The sequence below is a fragment of the Ovis canadensis genome, chromosome 13 (genome assembly GCF_042477335.2).
Source record: "Ovis canadensis isolate MfBH-ARS-UI-01 breed Bighorn chromosome 13, ARS-UI_OviCan_v2, whole genome shotgun sequence".
Lineage (NCBI taxonomy): Eukaryota > Metazoa > Chordata > Mammalia > Artiodactyla > Bovidae > Ovis > Ovis canadensis.
Window position 1 is genome coordinate 79,761,350 of NC_091257.1, and position 23,379 is coordinate 79,784,728.

A 23,379-nucleotide genomic window follows, 5' to 3' on the forward strand; every position below is an offset into this window, starting at 1 on the left:
CCAACTTTCAGTCAGATCTTACTAAAAGTTCATACACCATGATGAAGTGGAATTTATCCCAGAAATGGCCCAATATCCATAAATCAGTGTGATACACATTAACAAATTGAAAAATAGAACCATATGATGATCTCAATAGATGCAGGAAATGTGTTTGACAAAATTCAACACCTCTCTGGCGGCTCTCACTTTCTAAGACTGCCCACAATCTGTCTGTGGGGTGTGTTTCTCCCAGGGTTTCTCTCGTCTTTTGAGAGGGACTATATCCTGTCTATAGAGTGTGTATCTCTTTCACTTCACTATGGCTCACTCTTGAATTCTTTCCTGTGTGAAGCCAAGGACCTCACTTGGTGGCCTGTCCCAGGAACTTACCCTGAGACCTGGGACATGACCACCCTCTTGTGCGTCATTTTCCTAAAACATCTTTACAAAGGAAGACGAATAAGGTGGTCTTCTCCCTCTCCCCACTTCTCCTTTGATTATAAAAATGTGGCCCACTTAGTTCTTGGGGTAGAGCCCTCTTGCCTGCCTATTTGTATCCTTCATAGGGTCCTACATTAATAAGTCTATTTCTTGCCTATCAAAAAATATTCAACATCCACTTATGACAAAGACTCTTAAAGTGGGTACAGATAGAACATATCTCAACATAATAAAGGCCATATATGACAAATCTATCATCAATATCATACTCAGTGATGAAAAGCTGAAAGCATTTCCTCTAAGATAAGGAAAAAGGCAAGGATGCCCACTCTTGCCACTTTTATTCAACATAGTATCAGAAGTTCTAGCCACAGCAATCAGACAACCAAAGGGAATACAAGTTGGAAAAGAAGAAGCAAAACTGTCACTGTTCACTGATGACATGATATAGAATCTATTTATAGAAAATTATAAAGATACCACCAAAAAACTATTAGAAATAATGTGAACTTTATCATACCATATAAACATAAGACTGCTGCTGCTGCTAAGCCGCTTCAGTCATGTCCGACTCTGTGCGACCCCATGGATGGAAGCCCACCAGATTCCCCCATCCCTGGGATTCTTCAGACAAGAACACTGGAATAGGTTGCCATTTCCTTCTCCAATGCATGAAAGTGAAAAGTGAAAGGGAAGTCGCTCAGTCGTGTCCAACTCTTCGCGACCCCATGGACTGCAGCCCACCAGGCTCCTCCGTCCATGGGATTTTCCAAGCAAGAGTACTGGAGTGGGGTGCCACTGCCTTCTAGAAACCATAAAACTCCTAGAAGAAAGCATAGTATGCTCTTTGATATTGGTTTTAACAATATTTTTTTGGCTATGTCTCAGGCAAGGGAAACAAAAGCCAAAAAAAAAGGCGGGGGGGGAATTATATCAAACTAAAAAGCTTTTGTACAGAGAAGGAAACTATCAACAAAATGAAAAGGCTGTCTACTGAATGGGAGAAGATATTTGCAAATGATATATCTGAAAAGGGATTAATTATCCAACATCAACTCAACAGCAAGAAAACAACCCAATTAAAAGATGGATAGAAGACATAAATAGGCATTTTTCTAAAGAAGACATATCGATAACACACAAACACATGAAAAGATGCTCAGCATCACTAATCATCAGGAAACGCAAATCAAAACACAATGAGATATTCCCTCATACCTGTCAGAATGGCTATCATCAAAAAGACAACAAATAAATGTGAGCGAGGATGTGAGGAAAAGGAAACCCCTGTATACTGTTGGTGGGAATGTAAATTGATGTAGCCACTGTGGAAAACAGTATGAAAGATTTCTCAAAAAATTAAAAATAGAACTCCCTTAAGATCTAGCAATTCCATTTCTGGGTATTTATTTGAAGAAAATAAAAATGCTAATTTGAAAAGATATATACATGCTGATATGCATGCCTATACTCAATGCAGCATTACTTAGAATAGTCAAGATATAGAAGCAACCTAAATGTCCATCAACAGATGAATGGATAAAGATGTGGTGTGTGTGTGTATGTGTGTGTATATATATATATATATACACACACACAAGTATCAGTCACACAAAAGAATAAAATCTTGCCCTTTGTAAAAATATGAATGGACCTAGACAGTATTATGCTAAATGAAATGTCAGAAAAAGATAAATACCATGTGATTTCACTTATATGTGGAACCTAAAAACAAAACAAATGAACAAATATAACAGAAACAGACTCATAGACACAGAGAACAAACTGGTGTTTGCCATGGGGGAGGAGGGGTGGGGGGGAGACTAAAATAGATGACAGAAATTAAGAGGTACAAAATTCCAGTTATAAGTAAGTCATGGGGATGTAATATATAGCACAAGGAATACAGTCAATAATACTGTAATAACTTAGTATGGTGACAGATGGTAACTAGGCTTTTTGTGGTGATCATTTTATAATGTATAAAAGTATTTACTATATTGTACATACAGTATAGTTCTTATATAGCTCTATATTATATAAGCCTTATGGAATTTATAGAGTATTATAAGTCAGTTATACTTCAATTAAAAAAAATAAAAAATGAAAATATCTCCCTCCACCTCCCCAAAAAGGAATATATTTACAACACCCTCCAGAAAATGGGAACCTTGAAAGGAAAGGAGATTCAAATATCAAGCCCTGGGGTCTTTGAAGCTGGCTAACTTTATGTTCAGCTATTTCTCCATCCATAAGAGAAAAACTAGATTTGCAACTGTTTTTAGTTGTGCACCCTATCTTTGAATGAAATCTCATGAGAAACAACCCAATTTGTAAAATAGAAAACCATGATCATCAAAAGCAGATTTATTGTTAGAGTTTAGTTTAAAAAACAAAATATCATCCAGTGGTTATGAGGAATCTAGGAAAACCTGTCCCAGTAATGCCAGCTTCGAGGTAAAAGGCTGACTAGGGCAGCTGAGAAGTGGGATTTTCTGCTTGGCAGGCTTCTTTTCCCTTGCCTGCTCATGGTTTTCAGGGGAGGAGAATGTTCCGGGCCTTGATGGGGGTTCCCATGGCCCTGAGCTCATAGTTTTCTTCTGAAATCTCGACCTTTTCCGTTTGAGAGAGTAAAATTCCCTCATCAAATCTTCTACTTCCCACTGTTCTTCCTTCAGCCTCCGGCAACAGTGCAGGGCAGCGGGGTCGATGGGGTGCGCTTCTGTGTTGAAGATATAACCCCCGGCCCCCAAGACGCACTCCCCGTAGGGGGTGATCACCGCATCGAAGGTGGAGCCATTGTTGTGGATAAAGTTGTCCGGATCAAACAGCAGGTAGAGGTATTTCACAGTCTCGGCCAAGAAGAAAGACTCCATGCGGTTGTCAAGCTTGTGGTCCCGCAGATCTTTGATCTGCCATGTGGAAGAAGGAAGTAAGTCAGACTAGCATCAGAGCAGGAGAAAGGGTTGGGGGACCCCATCAGGACTTCCTGCCACTAGGCGGCTACGGATCTTTGAGCAAATCACTTACCATCATCTCTCACCAAGCTTATCACAATTTTCAACAGGGCTTCCTTCTTCCATTCTTACCCTAAAGGATTTGTTGTTGTTGTTTAATTGCTAAGTTGTATCCTACTCTTTGCGACCCTATGGACTGTAGCCTGCCAGGCTCCTCTGTCCATGGGATTTCCCAGGCAAGAATACTGGAGTGCCATTTCCTTCTCCAGGGGATCTTCCCAATTCATGGATTGAACCTGTATCTCCTGCTTGGCAGGCAGATTCTTTACCACTGAACCACCTGGGAAATGCTATGCCTAAGGATATTTTTATCTTAAGTCTTACCTGTCAATCCTCTATAGAAAACCCTCTGTTAACATCCCATTTCCCACAAACTAAAATCAAAGTCCTTATCGTGGCCTAACAGGTGTTTGCTGATCTGGCTCCTGCTCCTTGCTGACCTCATCTTTTTCCTGCTCTTTCTGTGGCTCTTGCAGGTTCAGCCACTCAGCTTTTCTATTCTGTGAACAAGGTCATGCCTGGCCCAGTTCTTTTCAGTGGTGTTCTTGAAGCCTGGAGCCATCTTCCTTCAGGTATCTTACCCTTCCTTCACTTCCTGCAGGTCTCTGCTCAAATGCTGCCTCATCAGAACTGTCTTTCTTGGTTCCCCTACGTGATACAACAATATCCTAGCCCCTTTATCCTATCCTTTTGTGACTCCAAACATTTCTTAATGATGTAAAAATGTAGCATCATTTACATACTGGACATTAAGATGGTTACCAAGTTTTTTGCTCTTGTACACAACTGATTAGGAGTCTTTACAAAGAAAAATTCATACTGAGTTTATAGTCTGGGATGAGTAGGTTTACTTGCTACATTTATTTTAGTTTCTAAAATAAGTATTTATTTTAGAATTAGCAATGCATTTTCTTAAACAAAACTAGTTCTCAGTAGACATCTATTTTATACCCCAAAAATGTGACTAAATTATGGACTTGATGTACCAGGAATTATTATTCTTTTGTCCTATTTGCCAAAGGCCAAGGAGTCAGATGCCTATTCCCATCATTCGCCTTGGCAGGGCTCCAAAAGACTTCACTTTCATGGAAATAAGTCAAGAGTTCTAAGGCCCCACTGAGCTCATCCACTTTGGCTTTTCACAAAATACAACATACTAGAAATTAAAGCACATCGTTGCTTTATATTTCTCCTACACATACAGGTCTTCTCTTTAAAAACATGCATCTATGTTTTACTCCTAGAATATAATCAATTATAACTTTTTGAAGAGTTTTTTTGATTTGTTTTTAATTCCATACCCTAAAAAAAACCTCTGTAGGCTTTTTGTTGAATCTCCTTCCAGACTATTTGCTTCAACATCTGGTTTTTACATGTCTGCAACCACTGTTTATTTCTATCTTGCCTGCTTGGGTCCTCTAACGATGTGATATGGCTCTTCTCCTTGACCCTTTCAATCCATTCTCCACAGAGGGGCCAGAGTGATCTAAAATATAGCACATCACTGCTCTGCTGTAAATCCTACCAGGGCTTCTCGTTCCCAGCAGAATGAAATCCCAGCTCTTCCTCATGGCTAATACAAAGCTCTATGTGATCTAGCCCCTGCCTACTTCTGGGAACGTATCTTTTCCCACTTTCCCCCTTGCTCACCCGCCTCCAGCCACAATGGCCTCCTTTCTGTCTCCTAGATAAACAGTCACTGTTTTTCCTACTAAAATGTCAGCTCAGGGGCTTGGTCTTTCTTCATTGCTATAATCCTCAGTCTAGCACAGCACTTGGCCCGTGAAAGACACTCAGCAAATATCTGTGAGACCAGTAAGGCTGTTTCATGAAGGATCCTTGGGTTTTGCAAATAAGGCTTATCGTTGTTGTTTTTCAGTCGTATCCAACTCGTCTGCAACCCCATGGACTGTAGCCAGTCAGGCCCCTCTGTCCATGGGATTCTCTAGGCAAGAATACTGGGTTCTCATTTCCTTCTCCAGGAGATCTTCCCAACTCAGGAACTGAACCCACATCTCCTGTTTGGCAGAGGGATTCTTTACTACTGAGCCACCAGGGAAGCCCGCAAATGAGGCTGTGTACGTGTGTGTGCGCATGTGTGCTTAGCTGCTCCATCATGTCCAACTCTTTGTGACCCCATGGACTGCAGGCAGCCAGACTCCTCTGTCTATGGGAATTTTTCCAGGCAAGAAGACAGGAGTGGGTTGCTATTTTCTCCTCCAGGGGATCTTCCTGACCCAGGGATTAAACCCGCATCTCCTGTGTCTTCTGCATTGCAGGCGGATTCTTTACTGCTGAGCCATCAGGCTTCCCTGCAAATAAGGCTATGGGACTATAATTCCCTTCTAAAGTCCATTTTATAGGCCTTTTCACAAAATGTTTCACAAAACAATTCTTTGCAAAGTAGCCTATTCAGATAGCTAGAGGGTCTCTGAAGTAGTGAGAAGGCCAAGGGTAGGGAGTCTAGACCCCTGGGAACGAGTCCTAGCTCCACCTCTACCTGCTCTGTGACCTTTAGCCAGGCTCAGCTTCTGTTCCTCAGCCTCCCCATCTATAAAATAAAGACACTACTTACACCTTTAAGAGTCCTTCCAGTGTTAATATTCCAGAGGCTCTTTAGCGGCAGGGGGAGAGATTTCCCAATTCTTGGGCCCATGGAAATACTTACTGTGGCAAATCCACACTCCACCTTGCTGATTTTCTCGATGGATTCCACAGCATCTCTTCCAAGTTCTAAGAGAGTGGGATCCCCCGTGGCACGGTAGAGGTACATGGCACTCTCAATGAGTTCTGCAAAGTTCAAAGTGGACCCTTCTCAACCAGTGGCTGGGCAGGGAAGGCTGGGAGCCTGCCTGGAGCAGCGAGAGACTCCTCCCCTCCTTACTGTGTCCACAGGGTCCCAACAAGGGGGAATGGGGGCAACTCCTTCAAATTGAATCTTCAGAGTCAATCCACCCACAATCTGAGGCTTAGTAGAGACCAGCATTAAAATGGATCATGGATTCCCATCCCAAGGGAGAGACAGGCAGCCAGTTTCTGGGATGGGGAAGGGGGCAAGGGCTGCTGCCCACCTCCCAATATCTATTCCCTCCTTCTTCCTTAGTAACAGAATCGCTAACTTTACTCAAGTACAAGGCTCTCTGGATTAACAACTATTCCCAGCAGGCAGGTGTGGGATTAAGGTCCCTGACACCAAAGAGTACCACATAAGGCCGGAAAATCAGAGAATACATTAAATTTCCTGTTTTTCTTTTGACCACATGGTATGACATCTTAGTTTCCCCACCAGGGATTGAACCCAGGCCCCTTGCAATAGAAGCAAGGAGTCTTAACCACTGGACCACTAGGGAAGTCCCCCCAAAATAAACTTCTATTTTAATTAAGCTACTATTTTTTCTCTGCCACTTACAGCCTAACCTGATCCTAAAGCTTCAAAGAGTATGAGTCTGTCATTATAAGGCCCTTTCCAAGATGGGATGGGCAAAAAGATGAAGGTTAAGATATTCAAGAATCAACTTACAATCTAGCAAAGATGCAGCCATCAGTTCACTGTGCCCAGAACAAGGCAACAGTCTTGCCTTGTTCTACACAATTGGAATCTGACATTCAGACATGAGCCCCATCATAAGATGAATATTAGCCAACTAGCCAACAGGAGCTGGACTGAATGGGACTATTTATCTGGAGAAAAGAAAACCCAGCACAATGTGTTTGTTGCTTTCAGATATCTAGAAGGCTGTTTCGGAAAAGAAAGATGTGACTTCTGGGGTGGGCCTGGTGGGTAGAAGGAAGCTACAGCTCCACAGACTTTGCTACTTCTTCACCTGTCTTTACTTGGATGGGAAAGAACTCTTCTCCTCTCCCTACACCAGCATCTCCTCCTCATGTTCTACTTCCTATTTCCTCCTGACTCCTGATGAGTACTTTTTTCCCTAATGATTTATTACTGTAAATTCTATTTCTGTTTTTTTTTTTTTTTTCTGGCCATGGCATGCAGGATCTCAGTTTCCTGACCAGAGATCAAATCTGTGCCCCCATCATGTAAACGCACAGTCTTAACCACTGGACCACCAGGGAAGTCCCTTGGGCATTTTCATGTGTAATTCAAGGAATTAAACACATTGGCTTTTATAGATTTTGTTTCAATAAGAATTATTATTCCATTTCATTTTGGCAGAGTTGAGAAGACATCAGAATTTTATATTCAATTTCTTTTTTTTTAAGCCGTGCCACACAGCATGTGGGATCCTAGTTCCCTGACCTGGGATCAAACCCAGGTTTCCTGCATTGGAAGTACAGAGTCCTAACCACTGGACGGCCAGGGAAGTCCCATCTGTTTCTCATTTTGGGAGAAAATACCGCAGCCAATCTCCCCAGTGTTCTCTTACTTCTCCCTCCCTTTAACCCACAGGCTCGTGGACACTTACTAATCTAATTGCTCATATTCTAAGCATAGATGGGGGTACATTTACTGGTAGATGAACACACTGTGTGTGTTCAGAGATGGAAAAGATGGTGCCCTAGTGGGAAGCCTCCCCTTATGCTTCTCGCAGCCATCTGGCTCAAGCATCTTGTTTCTTGTTTTCTCTTCCTCACACATAGGCCTGCGTCTGCTAGTGATTGCTTTAATTTCGGGTGTATCTGGTCAACTCTCTAGAAGAGGGTGAGAGCCCAAGGTTTGGACTTGGACTTAGATGAAGGTGAAGGCCTTAAGAGGCTTTTAGGCTAGGTTCTGTGCTCCAACACTGCTGGTCAGAAGCATGCACCAGGGCATCGGCACTGGCCAACCTAATTATAGAAGAGTCCCTCATCTCCCATTTGCTATTGTTTGGGGTAGGAAGAGTGACTGGTCTAAGGCATTTGTGGATTCCTGGCTGCGGTGCCTTCCTTTCTGCTGAGCCTTCCTGCCAGCCTATCCTGCAAACAAAACACATTGCCTCCGTAAGTAGTGAGCCTCCTGTCATTGTTGGTAACCGAACAAAGACACGAGATAACTACATGGTAGGGCCATTGCAGGGGGATATCAATTAGAACAGGAGTCCCCAACCTCTGGGATCTAATGCCCAATGATCTGAGGTGGACCCGATGTAATAATAATAGAATAAAGTGCACAATAAATGTAATACACTTGAATCGTCCCCAAATCATCCCTCCCCCAACCTTGGTCTATGGAAGAATTGTCTTCCACGAAACTGATGCATGGTGCCAAAAAGGTTGGGGCCACTGGATTAGGAGACCTCTCAGGTTCTCTCTATCTTTGAGAATGCACAAGCCTAGGTCTCACATTTAGTCCCAAACTCTGTCTTCATCCTATTTATTAGTTACATGGCATCAATACAATCTGACCATTTTCTCTTTAAGAGAAAAAAAAAAAGCTATGAGAATAAATGCATGAGCAATAGTAAAAACAGAAGCCTCCAAGGAGTCAAAAATGACTAATTTGCTCTTTCCAGTTGCTGTTTTATTGCCATTTCTGTTGCTTCTCCAAGATTCCTACAACAATGATTGAGAAGATTAGCAGGTCAGAGGAGGAAGGAAGTGGGGTAAAGAAGGGCAGAATGGGCAGAAGCCACTAGAAGGCCCATCCCACAGCTAAAAGGCATTCAGGTGGGAAGAGTCAAAAACAATGGGAACATAAGCTATTTTGGGGTGGGGGGGTGACTGTGTGCTGACTCAGCTTCCTTCCTCTGCCCCCCTTTCCTTTCCCCTCCTTGTAATGTTTAACTTTCAGTGAATCAGAAGATCGGAGCTGGAAAAGAACGTAAGAGAGTTATCAAGCGTGTGAGCCCTTCCTTCTCTACGTCTTGAGGACTGAGCTGCAAATGAGGAGGTGGAGGACAAGAGATGATTCACTCCTGAAGTCCATTCCTAAAGTCCCAACATTCCACAGATGCACAGTTTATCTGACCTGACCCATTGACTTATGATTAAGATTGCCTATGCGTCCAAAATCCCAATGGCAGGAACTCAAAAGGCATCAACCTGGCTTTATCCATCTCACTCACTTGTCCAAGTTTGAAAGAGCATAAGATGTAATGAGGAGACCTGGGTTCCAGTCCTAGCTCCTACACCTAACAGCCTTGGGGAAGCCATTGCAACCAACCAGGCTTCCATTTCCTTCTTTGAAAATAAAAGGGATATAGAATTCCTAGCAAGAAGACTACCCAGAGTCACTGGAAGAAGCAGATGGGGGTAAAAAATGGAGCTGTGAGCATTTGTGAGGCATGGAACCTCATAGAGATATTGAGGGCTTGGGGTTCGGAGAATTGGAGGCTGTGAGCTGGCCATGGGCCAGAGATGCTGCTTACCTGGCCGAAGCGGGTAGCCCTCTCGCTTCTCCACTGTATATCCCTGAGGAATGTTGTAGAATTCTGGGAGCCCCCCAAACTGCTTCCAGACGGTGTAGTAGTTGAGGAAGGTCCTCATGGCATTGTCAATGTCCCCAATGAGGCTCTGCAGGAGAGAATTGGTTGTCAGGAAAGCAGCCACGAGGCAGGAAACCCACATACCGAACCTCATACACACCCTCGGGGGAAAGAGGAGGCAAAGGCTTTGGAGCTCAAGACCTGTGATCAAACCCTGAGTTGGCCATTTACTCACTGCGCAACCTCAAATCAGATACTTAACTTCTCTGAGTCTCATGTACAATGTGCAATTATAATGTATATTTTATTCTGCTGTAAGGGACACAGGGTGTATACAAAGTCCCCTGCCCACCAGTACGTGCTCAGTCAATACTGGCTACTAATAGTTAAATAGGTAAGTCAGCCATCTGATTTGAAATTCTAATAAGAAAAAGATTGATTATACCAAGTTTCACTCCTACCCTACACCCCAGCAAGTAATCATTTTGCATTAGTTTGTAACATAAGCAAAGGTGTATAAGTATATATTACTTCCCCTACATGAAATACAGCTTACTCAGTATACTCTTCTGCGGTTTCCTTTATTCATTTAACAATACATCTCAATTTTTCCAAGTAAGTACATCTTGCTCCGCCTGTTTATACAGTTGCATAGTATTCCACTGCTTGGAGCACAATTTAATTAGCTCCTTATTGATAGTTGACTTGCTTCCAATCTTCTGCTGTTTGCTATAATAATCAGTGCTACAACAAATAACCCTGTACTTATGTCACCTCAAACATGTGAATGTATCTGTAAGATACATTTCCGGAATTAGGGGCTTCCCTGGTGGCTCAGACGGTAAAGTGTCTGCCTGTAATGTGGGAGACCCGGGTTCGATTCCTGGGTCAGGAAGATCCCCTGGAGAAGGAAATGGCAATCCGCTCCAGCACTCTTGCCCGGAAAATTCCATGGACGGAGGAGCCTGATAGGCTACAGTCCATGGGGTTGCAAAGAGTCGGACACGACTGAGCGACTCTGTCCTTCTGTCCACAGGGAAGCAGCTGACCTTCCTGACATCTCCACTGGATGTCTCAGGAATAGAACAAATAATGTTTTCCAGGCTAAATTCTTGGTTCCCTTACTCTCTCACAAATTTGCCTCTCTATTCTCACCTCTCTCCCTTTTCAGTAATTGGCACTTCCACTGATTCCACTTTGGGGGTCATCCTTGGCTCTTCCTTGTTCCCCAACCCTTACATCCATTCTACCAGCAACACCCATCAATTCCCTCTCTCTGAAACATCAAGATTTTTCTCTACTTATCTCCAGAGCCACCACTTGTTCACTAGCATCTTGCACTGGGATGACCTCAAAGGCCTCCTCACTGACTGGTTCTGACTTGTCTTCTCTAGTCCACTCTCCCCAGTACAGCCAGAGTAACTGTCTTACTCAGAGGCTTATGCTGACCAGACTCAGCATAAGGTCAAGATGCCACCGTGGCGCTCAAGGCCCTGTGCAATCTGGCCACTGCTGACTTTCCATTAACTGTTCTTTTCCTTCCTTGGACTGTGGCCATCCTGCTTTTGTCTCTGATAAACACCCGACTCCTTCCTGCCTCCAAGACCTTCACACATCATGTTTCCTCTGCCTGGAACATCACCCCCACCCCTACTTCTTCACATATCAGCTTCAGCATCACCACTTCTGAGAGTCCTCCTTATCTAAAGTAAGTCCCCATCTAATATTCTTTCTTTTAGCCTCTTATTTGTTTCCTTAATTGCAACTTATTATTTTATGAATTTGTTTAAGTTTTTCTTTGTGTTTCGCTCTCTATGAACTTTGTGAAGGCACCCAAATATCTGTTGAGGATATGAACAAATTTAATGTCCTCCTTTCTTCATCTATAGAACATCACCTCAATGGGCTATGATGGTTCTGTGTAAAATGCCCAACACATAAATCATTCTTTCATAAATATTTATCACCTCTATGTACCAAACTGTCAACTAAATGTTAGCTATTAGTGTTATTATAACCTCACAGAGAAATAACCCCAGAAACCTTTCTCAAAGCAGGAAAAGTGCAACACACAAAGCACACAAATCCTATACAAACTAGGATGGTGAAGTGTGATATATACTCACAAAGGCATATTATTCAGCCTAAAAAAGAAGGAAATTCTGATATACGTTACAAGCATGAAACTTGACATTATGCTAAATGAAATAAGCCAGTCACAAGAAAACAAATACCATGTGATTCCACTGATATGATACCTGGAGTAGTCAATATCGTAAAGATAGAAGTTATAATGCTGGTTGTCAAGAGGCTTGGGAAAGACAGAATGGAGAGTTAGTGTTTAAAAGGTGTAGAGTTTTAGTTTTACAAGATGAAAAGAGTTATGGGGATGGATGGTGGTCTGCATAACAACATGAATATAAATTCCATTGAACTGTACACTTAAAAGGATTAAGATGGTAAATTTTATGTTGTGTGAATTTTGCCACAATTTAAAAAAAGGAAAAAAAAATACAATCATTTATTTTTCTCTCATTACGAGACATTTGGATCATTTCCAGTTTTTCTTTGTCATAAACTTTGCTGCTAGAAATACCCATGTATGAGTTGCATCTTTCCCTGATCAATTATTTTCTTGGAAAATATGCACAGAAATAAAATCATGCAAAGTCAATAGGTGTGATCAGTTATATGGCTGGCTGGTACAAGCAGGTTTTTTAAGGGGAATGTAGTCACAAACGGTTTTAAGGAACTAGATTTCCAGATCCTCAACTTTTCTAAAATGTATCACCAACACAAAGGCAGGCTACCCATTCTGTCTCTTTCACAACTGTCCTTCTACCACTTGACAAAAGCAAGGTGCACCCCTCAACAATCTCCAACCTTACTGCGGAACACTGAACACTCAACTAGGTTAAATTTAAAATATTAGTGTAATGAAAAACAAAACCAAAAAATATTAGCTTAGGTGTTAAGAAAAATGAATGACTCTAACCACTGGGTAACAAATCCTTCTGCAAATCAGATGGCTTTGAATTCTTTGCTTTCAAAAAATGGAGAGAGGAACTGGTCAAGTTGTCAGCAGAGACATCATTAAAAATAATTTTTGATGACAGATTATGTGATTGTCTTTGAACAATATAATATTGCTACTTCTTCAGGTCAAAAAATGGTTGAATGCTGGCAATTTTATACAGTTCAATCTATTAATGCAATGATTTCAAAGAACTGAATGATACTGCAATTATCAAACTCCTTCCATCTCCATCTACTTATTTATGTGCTCAGGCTCCTTGGCACTTATATCTAAAAAAAAGTGAAAAGCAGGAATAAAGTTGATGTGTAACTGTGCCCCGTTTCAGCACATTTGGGTTGCAAAAGAGTCGGACATGACTGAGCAACTAAAACAACAACATTCTTCAGGCACAAATACATGAACTACTTAAAATTTTAAAGAGCCCCAAAAATCTCATTCAGAAATGAACCTCCAATTAAGCTGCTTTCAGGTTAATAATCATCAAAAATTGTAAGCTATAAATGTTGTTTTAATCATTTACAGACTAATGATAACTAAATCCAGAAAAAAATAAATACTCAGAGCCTGTGGGCACAGGAAATTTTAAAATATTTTAAATTTCTACATATGAATAAATTTTGTCAGAGACATATATAGGGTGTCCAATCAAATGCTTTCAGCATAAAATTATAATTAGGATAAAATCCTATTGAGGTAGTAGAATGGAAATATGAGTTGGAGGAGAAAAAGGAATGGTATGCCACTATTTACATTCATAAGATTGAAAACATGCAAGGGACACTATAATTTTTTTAAATCCTTTTAGGGGATACTCAAGTAATAAGATTTAAAGATCTTTGAAGAGCTGGACCAATATTCAATATTATCCACAAGTTCTCTCTGAGCTTCTTTCCCCATCTGTAAAATGAAAGGGTTGGCTAAAAGTATATAATGGGGAACTAGTTAAATAAACGATGCTATGTCTGTTCAATGGAATATACGCAACTGTTTAAAAAAGTAAAATTGGGGGGTTCAGGGTTGGGAACTGATGAACACCTGTGGTGGATTCATGTCAATGTATAGCAAAACCAATATAGTATTGTAAAGTAAAAAAAAAAAAATTTTTTAATAAATAAATAAGAACTACCGTAAAAAATAAAAATTTAAAAAAAAAAAGTAAAATTGACCTATATGTATCAGTAAAGAATGATCTCCAAGACAGTCAGTGAAAAGTAATAAAATACTCCTATTTATATAAAGAAAAAAAGGGGCCATAAATATACACATATCTATGTATGCGGATTTCTGCAAAGAGGTACAGAAAACTGGCAATAAGGGCTGGCTTGGAGAGAGAATCTGAGGGTGGGGGCTTGAGACTTATTTATCACTGTATTCCTCTTTTGGGGGGCATTTCTTTTTATGCTGAAAAAATCTACTACCATCTACGTGTCCAACTCTTTGCGACCCCATGCACTGTAGCTTGCCAGGCTCCTCTGTCCATGGAATTCTCCAAGAATACTGGGGTGGGTAGCCATTCCTTTCTCCAGGGGATCTTCCCAACCCAGGGATCGAATCCAGGTCTCCTGCAATGCAGGCAGATTCTTTACCATCTGAGCCGTCAGGGAAGCCCCTACATGTTATAACCTTTTTTTAACTTCTTAAGGCTGAAAAGAAGTTTATAAAAATATTTTAAATAGAAAGTATTTTAAAATATTTACAGCTTATAAAATATTTTAAATATTTGAGGACACCCACAGTGTGGATTAGATGGGCTCTAAGATCCCTTCCCACTGCGATGCTGTCAGACCATGTAATGGGAAAGCACAATGACGGCAGCAGAGCAGCCCCAGATGCATTCACGCCCTTCTTAGGGCAGCTGTCAAGAATGAGGATATGCGACAGAAATGTCCAGTGGAGAAATGGTCATTGCCAATGGCTATGAGCGCCCAGCCCAGAAAAGACACTGTGTACTTTAAATGGTACAACATTCCACAGCAAACTAGAAGTTCAGTTCCTGACACCTGAAAGCTCCCCCTGAAAAACTCAGTCTGGCAGAACTTTTAAATCTGTCTGACTCACTCTAAGCCTCTCTTCTCTCCCCAATCCACCCCTCCAATAAAACGTACTCAAGAACTTTTGATTACACATCAGAATGAGCTTGTTTCACCTGTTCCATAGAAAAAGGACCACCCTCTCTGACTGCTCCTACCTGAAGACCAGGCCAGTAGGCCTCCAGAGACTGGAAGACTGGCATGGACACAGTCCCCTTGTACATCTGCACCCACAGGTACCAGTCATCGAAGCGGGTGTAATTCCGAATGGCTTTGTTATATTCTGCAGAAGAAGTAAGACAATGGACATGTCAACGATGAGGGACACAGAAGGCAGGCTCTGGCAACTGAGGGATGGATTCAAACATTTGAAAGACCCTCGGGTGACCCAGCCTAAAAGTAGACAAGGATGCAAGAAGATAGATGAAGGAATGTGGATTCCGGAGTCGAACTTCCAGGTTCAAGTTTCAGCTCCAGCTCTGCTACTTGCTAGCTGTGATCCTGGGGCAAGTTTTTCCCCTCTTAAGCTTCAGTTTTTGGTTTTTGATTTAATTAAAATATTTTTATTGGAGTCTAGTTGATTTACAATGTTGCGTTAGTTTCAGGTATACCATAAAGTCAACAGTTATGCTGTTGTTGTTCAGTTGCTAAGCTGTGTCTGACTCTTTGTGATTCCATGAACTGCAGCATGCCAGGCCCCCGTGACCTTCACTATCTTCCGGAGTTTGCTCAAATTCATGGCCATGCGATCTAACCATCTCATCTTCTGCCTCCCTCTTCTCCTTTTGTCTGCAATCGTTCCCAGCATCAAGGTTTTTTCCAGTGAGTTGGCTCTTCACATCAGGTGACCAAAGTATTGGAGCTTCAGCTTCAATCCTTCCAATAAATATTCAGACTTGATTTCCTTTAAGATTGACTGATTTGATCTCCTTGCGGCCCAAAGGACTCTCAAGAGTCTTCTCCAGCGCCACAATTCGAAGGCACCGATTCTTTAGCACTTGGCCTTCTTTACAGTCCAGCTCTCACATCTGTACATGACTACTGGAAAAACTATAGCTTTGACTATATGGACCTTCATCAGCAAAGTGATACCTTTGCTTTTTAATACCCTGTCTAGGCTTGTTATAGCTTTCCTTCCAAGGGACAAGTGTCTTTTCATTTCATGGCTGCAGTCACCGTCCGTAGTGATTTTGGAGCCCAAGAAAATAAAATCTGTCACATATACATATATCCATTCTTTTTCAGATTTAAGCCTCAGTCTTATTATCTATAAAGTGACGAAAGTAATGTTATACATCTCATGGATTATGTACTCGTTTGTTCACTCAACAGTATTTATTGAGCACCTCTAGGTTTCTGGGTCGGGAAGATCCCCTGGAGAAGGAAATGGCAACCCACTCCAGTATTCTTGCCTGGAAAATCTCATGGACAGAGGAGCCTGGTAGGCTACAGTCCATGGGGTCGCAAGAGTTGGACACAACTTAGGGACTAAACCACCTAGGTTCCAGATATCTAGGGAGTGGCAAACAAATCAAAGTTCAACCCTGAGGGAGCTTGCATTCCAGCAGCAACTTGAACTTATAACAACCCCTAGAGCGTAAAGCCGTGAGAGTTAGGACTTTGTTTTGTTAATTGCAGGATCCCCAACATAAAGATAGGACATAATAAATATGCACAATAAACATTATCTGGGGACTTCCCTGGTGGTCTGGTGGTTAAGAATCTGCCTTGCAATGCAGGAGACAGACATTTGATCACTGGTCAGGGAACTACGATCCCACATGCCACAGAGCAGCTAGGCCTGAACACCACAGCTAGAGAGTCCATGCGTCTCAGTGAAAGATCCCTCATGATGCAACAAAGATCCTGCAGGCTGAAACTAAGACGCGGTCAAATAAATAAAAATTTTTTTTTAAAGCAGATATTTAAAATAAAAACAAAACATTATCTGAATGATTGAAGTACCAAAAATACATCCAAATAAATAAGACAATTTCAGTGTTGTAAGGATTAAAAGAAATAGTCCATGTTCAGTGCTTGGCACTGCAGTTGACACATCAATGGTACCCTACAAATATTTGCTGAATAAATGAATGGTAGCCATAATTATTACTGCTGTTAAGTCACTTCAGTCATTTCCGACTCTGTGCGACCCCATAGATGGCAGTCCACCAGGCTTAATTCCACAGTTTCACTATTGCTAGTGTCTAAGGGACTGGAGGGTAAAATGTTTCTATTCAAAAGACATTCATCTGCTGGCTACTTCCTGCAAAGCACTGTGGGAAGTACAAAGATGAATAAGGCCTGGATGTTGCACTCAGCTGGTAGAGCTGTAACTTGTGATGACAGCTGATGGCCAAAAAAAGATGCTGAAGGTCCTAAATTCTGAGGAAGCATCAAGCTATTTCCTGGCCAAAATGACATTTAAGTTGAGCCGTAAAGGGTGAGCAGAATTTGAACACATAATAGCAGGAAAAAAAGGTATTCAAGGCAAAGGAAACACAGTATGTGCAATGGCCAGGAAATAAAAAAAATCCAGGGCCGCCTACAGGCAGGCAGCATGGTTCAGCCGGGCTCTCACAGAACAGCATGAAGAGGTGTGAGGGGCCTCAAGTGGGCAGTGTAAGTCCACAGTAGTTTTGAATGCAGACTCCGGTACTCAGGACTAATTGTGTAGGCAGGCCCTTGGGAGCAATTGAAAGTTTATAAATAAACGATATTTCAACAGGGGAAACCAAGAGGAAAAGCCCCCCTTCCCCGCCCTCTTTACCTAGGAACATGGCCATGAGCTTTTTATCCTGAAGCAGGATGGCTCCTTTCACCAGGTACTCAAAGTAGGAGTCCACGCCAGCCCCGATGCCTGCGTCCTGGGCCACCCATTTGCCAGTGAGCACGTCGATATGGTTGCCAACCTAGGAGAAAGACACGTGGTCTCAAAGGAGGGCCCAAGATGAGCAAGGAGATGCACCCCCCTGGCTGCCTGGTGAGATGCAAGGTAGACACACCAGCGCTTCTTGGGAGACATGGATGTGCTTGGGGTACAGGGTTGGAGAGCAAGGCTAGATCACAGCCAGCTCTCCTGCATATCTGTACAATGGAGACGCATCTCATGTACATTTAGGGGGACTTAATTATACAAAACTGGTCAAAAACTGAAAAAAGAACTAGACTTGGAGTGTTCATGCCAAGAACGTGTTCACACCTAGAATGTGCTCACACTTAATGTCTAGAGTGAGTATGAGCTGGGATATGAGAACATGCTGTTTCCGCAGTCTGTCTCAGACGTCTCAGCCTGAGAATCTGCATGCGATTCCAGCATCTAAAGACACAAGGCACACTCTGTACTTCTGTTAATCATTTTGGGCAGGACATCCAAGAAACAGAGCAGTTGCTTGTAAGGAGAGGAACTGGGTAACTAAGGGTACTTTCTTGTATTCTTTGACTTGTGAACCACTTAAACATAAATTTTGGGACTGCCTTAATGGTCCAGTGGCTAAGACTCTGTGCTCTCAATGCAGGAGGCCCAGGTTCGGTCTCCGGTCAGGGACCTAGATCCCGCGTGCTGCAACTAAAGATTCCCCATGCTGCAATGAAGATCGACGATCCCATGTGAGGCAAGGAAGACCTGGCACAGCCAGATAAAACAGAAATACACTTTGAAGATTTAAATGAAGAGATATGTTGTCCATATAACTGCAACCCCGATGGATGCTGAGAGCTTCACCTGGTATTCAAAGAAACAGCTAACTGTCCTGTTAGTTTGGGCAGATCCATAGTAAGGAAGGCAGGAAGTAGTTGATTTGGAAAGTGAGTTCCTGGAAACTCTGGTAGAGGAGAGGGAAAGTGAGGCAGGGCAGGGAGGCAGCCCAGGAAAGTTGTGCCATCAGGCAAGTTACCACCATGAGAACTGGAACTCCATCCTGCTGGGCAACTTTGGGACTCAGTGTAGAGTGTGAGCCTCAACCCTTGGGTAGGATGGGGAAGTGAGGTGTTTATCGACAAACTCCCATCAGCATCTGTCACTGATTGAGAACTGCTCCAGGGGAGAATTAAGTTTTGGCTCTTTCAGCCAAGGACAAGCAAAGTAGGATCCAGGTACCAGAAAAAGGCAAAGAGACCTGGGTGATAGCAGCTGGAAGACACGCCAGCGTGCAGGGAAATGGTAAAGGGCTGAGGGGGTGTGGGCAGGCCAGCCACAGAGTCCACCATTGTTCCAGGGCTGGAGGAAAGACGGCCTGTGTTGGACTCACTAAGGGAGTTACTCAAGGTCCCCAAAGTGGCACCCTCTTAAGGAAATGTTAAGGATTCCTCACACAACTTTCACTTTCAAGCTGACTTAGAACCAGAATTTGTCTAAAACTTGCCCCTACCTGAATCATTTTCAGACCACACAGTCTTCATCTGTCATAAAGACTCAGTGAGGAGGTGTAAGTATGTCACGTTACTATGAGGTAACCGTGGACGAGAAAGGTTGAGTGACTTGGCCAGGGTCACACAGTTTCTACAGAGTAAAGCCAGAACTCAACCTCAATTCTGACGAAATCCAGAGCTATTTCCTGGACAGCTCTGGCTCAGTTACTGTTAGTTTCATTGGATGGTCCAGTTTAGGAACTGCAATCGACCTCAGAGATGACTGGTCACATTTTTCCTGGGTTAGTAGGTGTTGAGAGGAAAGGGAAGCCCTGGTATCAAATAAGTTTATGAAACATTGTGTTAAGCAAAATTAAACAGATGAATTTATCAGAGGTTTTCATAACCTTTAAGCTGTTTGTGTTCATTACAACTCTTCAAAAAAAGGATACTATTTATAATATTCCCCAAACATAACTGACCAGGAATCTTTTTTTTTTCATGGAACAGCCATTTGGTGTCTCTTTTACTTTCTGGTTCTAGGAAACATAGTTTCACAAAAATATATACAAATGAGGGCCAGACAGGCTGATTATCTGTCACTGAGTGAGTCAGGGCATGAAGCATGCGACCCACTCCCTAGAAATCAGAAGCTCAAGGAGTCAGAGCTCGTCACAGCCCCCCTTCCTGGTAAAGGATGTGCGCTCATGCTCCCCTCCTTGCTGTGCCAAAGCAGGAACTGGAGCTCTCATCTACTTCCCACGTCGTGAGCCTAAGTCTTGGACCACTCCTGAGGTCACCCTTAGTTTCCTTCAGCTGAACTGCAATCTGTTGCTCAGAGCCCCAAGCCGTGTAAGCATGGGCCAAAGAGGCCAACTTGACCTTGATGGGAAGGGTGGCGGCGGGACCTACCAGCCCAATGTCGGACCGGCTCTCCCAGAGGTGCGTCAGGGCCACTCTGGCCACGTCTTCGAACACGGGGTCACCGGTAAGGCTGCTGAGGGTGGCAAACTCCACAATGAAGGTCCCGATGCCCGCCGTACAGGTGACAGGAGTCTCTCCTGGGTTCACGCCGTGAAGCAGGTTCACCGTGCCATACGGCATGCCAGTGGGGGTCTGAAAGGCTGAACGATCACAAAATTAAGACCCCAGACAGGAGCAGCGAGGTGGAGATGGTTGGATACATGCCTAAAGCCTGAAGCTGTGACCAGTGCTTCCTCCTTGTGCCCTAGGTCCACAGCCCACAACCTTTCTGGTACCAGGGACCGTTTCGTGGAAGACAGTTTTCCACAGACTGGGGCAGGGGGATGTTTCAGGCAGTCATGTGAGTGATGGGGGCCGATGGGAAGCGGCAGATGAAGCTTCACTCGCTTGCCCACCACTCACCTCCTGCTGGGTGGCCCGGTTTCTATCAGCTTGCACACCAGTACCGGTCAGCAGCCGGGGGTTTGGGGGACCCCTGCCCTAGGTGATCTGCTAGAGACTGAACGAGGGAAGGATAAGTGTCGCAACTGGAGATGTCAGTGGCCACTTAATCCAGATGCTGCCAAACACCACTCCCCATGCCTCGGGCTCTTGCCTGTGGTGCGGAGGGGAATGAACAGCAGGCTGTGCTCCGGGCTGGCACGCATGCTGACTGTAGCTCGAGCAGCTCTACTTTTACTTATTTTATACTGTGCCTTCAGAGGCTGGGCAGGTACCTTAGTGTCAAGCAGGTGGGACTTAAGCCATAGGCAGTGGTGGAGCTGTTGGCACAATGAGAAAGCCATTCATCTACTTTTTAAAACACCATTCTGACAAATGAACCATAACTGCAGACTCCAAACAGTCCCAGAGGAGCCGGTTCAGGATTCCTGCTCTAAAGAGTCTTAGGGGCTGTTTTTTTTCTTTCTTTTTTTTAAATTGGTGTATACTGCTACTGCTAAGTCACTTCAGTCGTGTCCAACTCTGTGCGACCCCATAGACGGCAGCCCACCAGGCTCCCCCGTCCCTGGGATTCTCCAGGCAAGAACGCTGGAGTGGGTTGCCATTTCCTTCTCCAATGCATGAAAGTGAAAAGTGAAAGTGGAGTCGCTCAGTTGTGTCTGACTCTTTGTGACCCCATGGACTGCAGCCCACCAGGCTCCTCTGCCCATGGGATTTTCCAGGCAAGAGTACTGGAGTGGGGTGCCATTGCCTCTCCGAAATTGGTGTATAGGTGCTTTACAATGTTGTGTTAGCTTCTACTGTACAACAATGTGAATCAGCTATACGCATACATACATCCCTTCCCTCTTGGGTTTCCCTCCCACTTCCCCTCACCCCACCCCTCCAGGTCATCACAGAACCCTGAGCTGAGCTCCTTGTGCTATATAGCAGCTTAGCATTGACACAGATACACTACCATGTGTAAATCAGATAGCTAGTGGCTATGTTATTTTTTTCTTAAAGGATATAAACCATGAACCTGCTGATTGTAGTCCAATCCTCAATTCATAGGTAGGAAAAGACATGCTTGCAAAGAAGTGACTCAAAGGTCACACAGAGAGCCAAATGGAGCTAAGATGGGAATGACTGCCACATGCCCACTCCCTGCTCCCTCCCCACAGGCCCAGTGCCCTGCCCACCCCACCCCAGTGCTTTCCGATCCAAGGCAAGGATCTAGACAGCAAGCCAGAGGCAGAGACTTCCCTTCCAGGCTGAAAGGTCAAACAACCCCAGAGCAGCCTGTGCATCACCAAACTGTGAACAAAGCTGACAAAACTTCCAAGAACCACAAGGCCCAGCAACTCTACTGTAGGAGGAGAAACTTGCTATCTGGCAGACATGAATGGAAAGCAAGGAGGATTCAAGTCACCACCAAGAAGGCCCCAAAGAGATAGCTGTTTGGGGAAGAGAAGTCAGGCAGTCTTAAAAAGAGAGGGGAGTGACTAAATCCTGTTTCTCGGCCTGAATGGTAGAGACACGGGTGCCGACTTCATCATGCACTTTGCAATATGTATATTTCTCAATTTAAAAAAATTAATGCAAAAGAAAAGTTTCCTCCAAGGATGAGTCACACAGAACATGAAGCTTTAAGGAAACATGCAGGATGTGAGAGAGCGAGCTTGAGAATGAGCCTGAACTCACTCATTCTCCTCAGCTTGTCCCCAAGGATGAGAGGCAAGTCCTGGGTGAAGGGGAGAAGTGACATGGTCAGGAGGCTGGTGGAAAGCACAGCGTGATGTGTCTGGGTGTGAACAGCACTCAGAACCTCCACCACACCCTGAAGAGAACACAGTGTCCAGCTGATGCTGCTGAGCCCAGCTACTGCCCCACCGGACAAACACTGTGGCTTGGCCTGCAGCCCTGGACATGGCTTAGCTACAAAACAAGTCCCTCTCGCGTCTCCGTGGTGTTTGAGGTTCTCCAAGAACTTTCTCCATTCTGACCTCATTTAATGTCTCCCCAGAGGGAGGAAGGAATCATGACTGTCATCTGATAGATGGGAAAATTGAACCAAGGAGAGATATGGGTCAAGAGATTGGCTGGCAGAGCCGAATCTGGAGTCTGGGGTTGCAAACGCTCAGACCTGGAATCCTTTCATCCCAGCAGTGTGTGAGCTTGGGAGGGGGCAACAGCACTCACTCAAATAAGGGTAAGAGCCTTGCAGCCGCCAGGCTCCCTGCCCACAGTCATGAAGTCAACTTCTCCATCCTAGTCTAGCCCTCCAAATGCCCAGGACTCCCCTGATTTCTATGGTGGGAGCTGAAAGGTAGAAATACCAAGTGTCTGGTATAATAATTCAGCCACTCTTTTCTCCAGCAAGAGCAGCAGGACCTCCTGGACTTCCTCTCTGGTCTGTCTTGACATGGGTCTTACCTGGGAGGAGTTTCCGGGCTGCTGCCTCCGCCATCCTCAGGAGAGGCCCTGAGCAGGGCCATCCGGCCTCCACTTCCACCCCAGCCTTCTTTGATAGCAGGTGAGCCGACAGAAGTCCTCCTACCACTACAGATGGCACAAAAAGCAAGTGTCAGACTCCCAAGGACTGGTCTTTCCCTTGTGCAAATTAAACCCAATGCTCTGTTCGGTGGTTCACTGGGAAGCAGGTAGAACTACCAAGGGAAAGAAGAGGTCATAACACCCATATTGGTACAGTGTTAAGGACAAGTCTTTTTTCTTCTTGGTAGGTCACAAAA

The 23,379-nt window shown here is 43.8% G+C and overlaps 1 protein-coding gene across 1 annotated transcript in view; it reads right to left on the reverse strand.

The window, feature by feature from the left end:
• Nucleotides 1-2,775: 2,775 nt before the first annotated feature.
• Nucleotides 2,776-23,379, reverse strand: part of EDEM2 (ER degradation enhancing alpha-mannosidase like protein 2) — a 28,673-nt gene continuing 8,069 nt past the window's right edge. The window contains exons 5-11 of the mRNA XM_069548394.1: nucleotides 23,063-23,188; nucleotides 20,135-20,346; nucleotides 17,643-17,784; nucleotides 15,031-15,155; nucleotides 9,749-9,893; nucleotides 6,109-6,230; nucleotides 2,776-3,335 (exon numbers count right to left, since the gene is read on the reverse strand). Of these exons, the coding sequence (XP_069404495.1) occupies nucleotides 2,835-3,335; nucleotides 6,109-6,230; nucleotides 9,749-9,893; nucleotides 15,031-15,155; nucleotides 17,643-17,784; nucleotides 20,135-20,346; nucleotides 23,063-23,188 (1,373 nt within the window). The 3' untranslated portion in view covers nucleotides 2,776-2,834. The remainder of the gene's footprint in view (nucleotides 3,336-6,108; nucleotides 6,231-9,748; nucleotides 9,894-15,030; nucleotides 15,156-17,642; nucleotides 17,785-20,134; nucleotides 20,347-23,062; nucleotides 23,189-23,379) is intronic.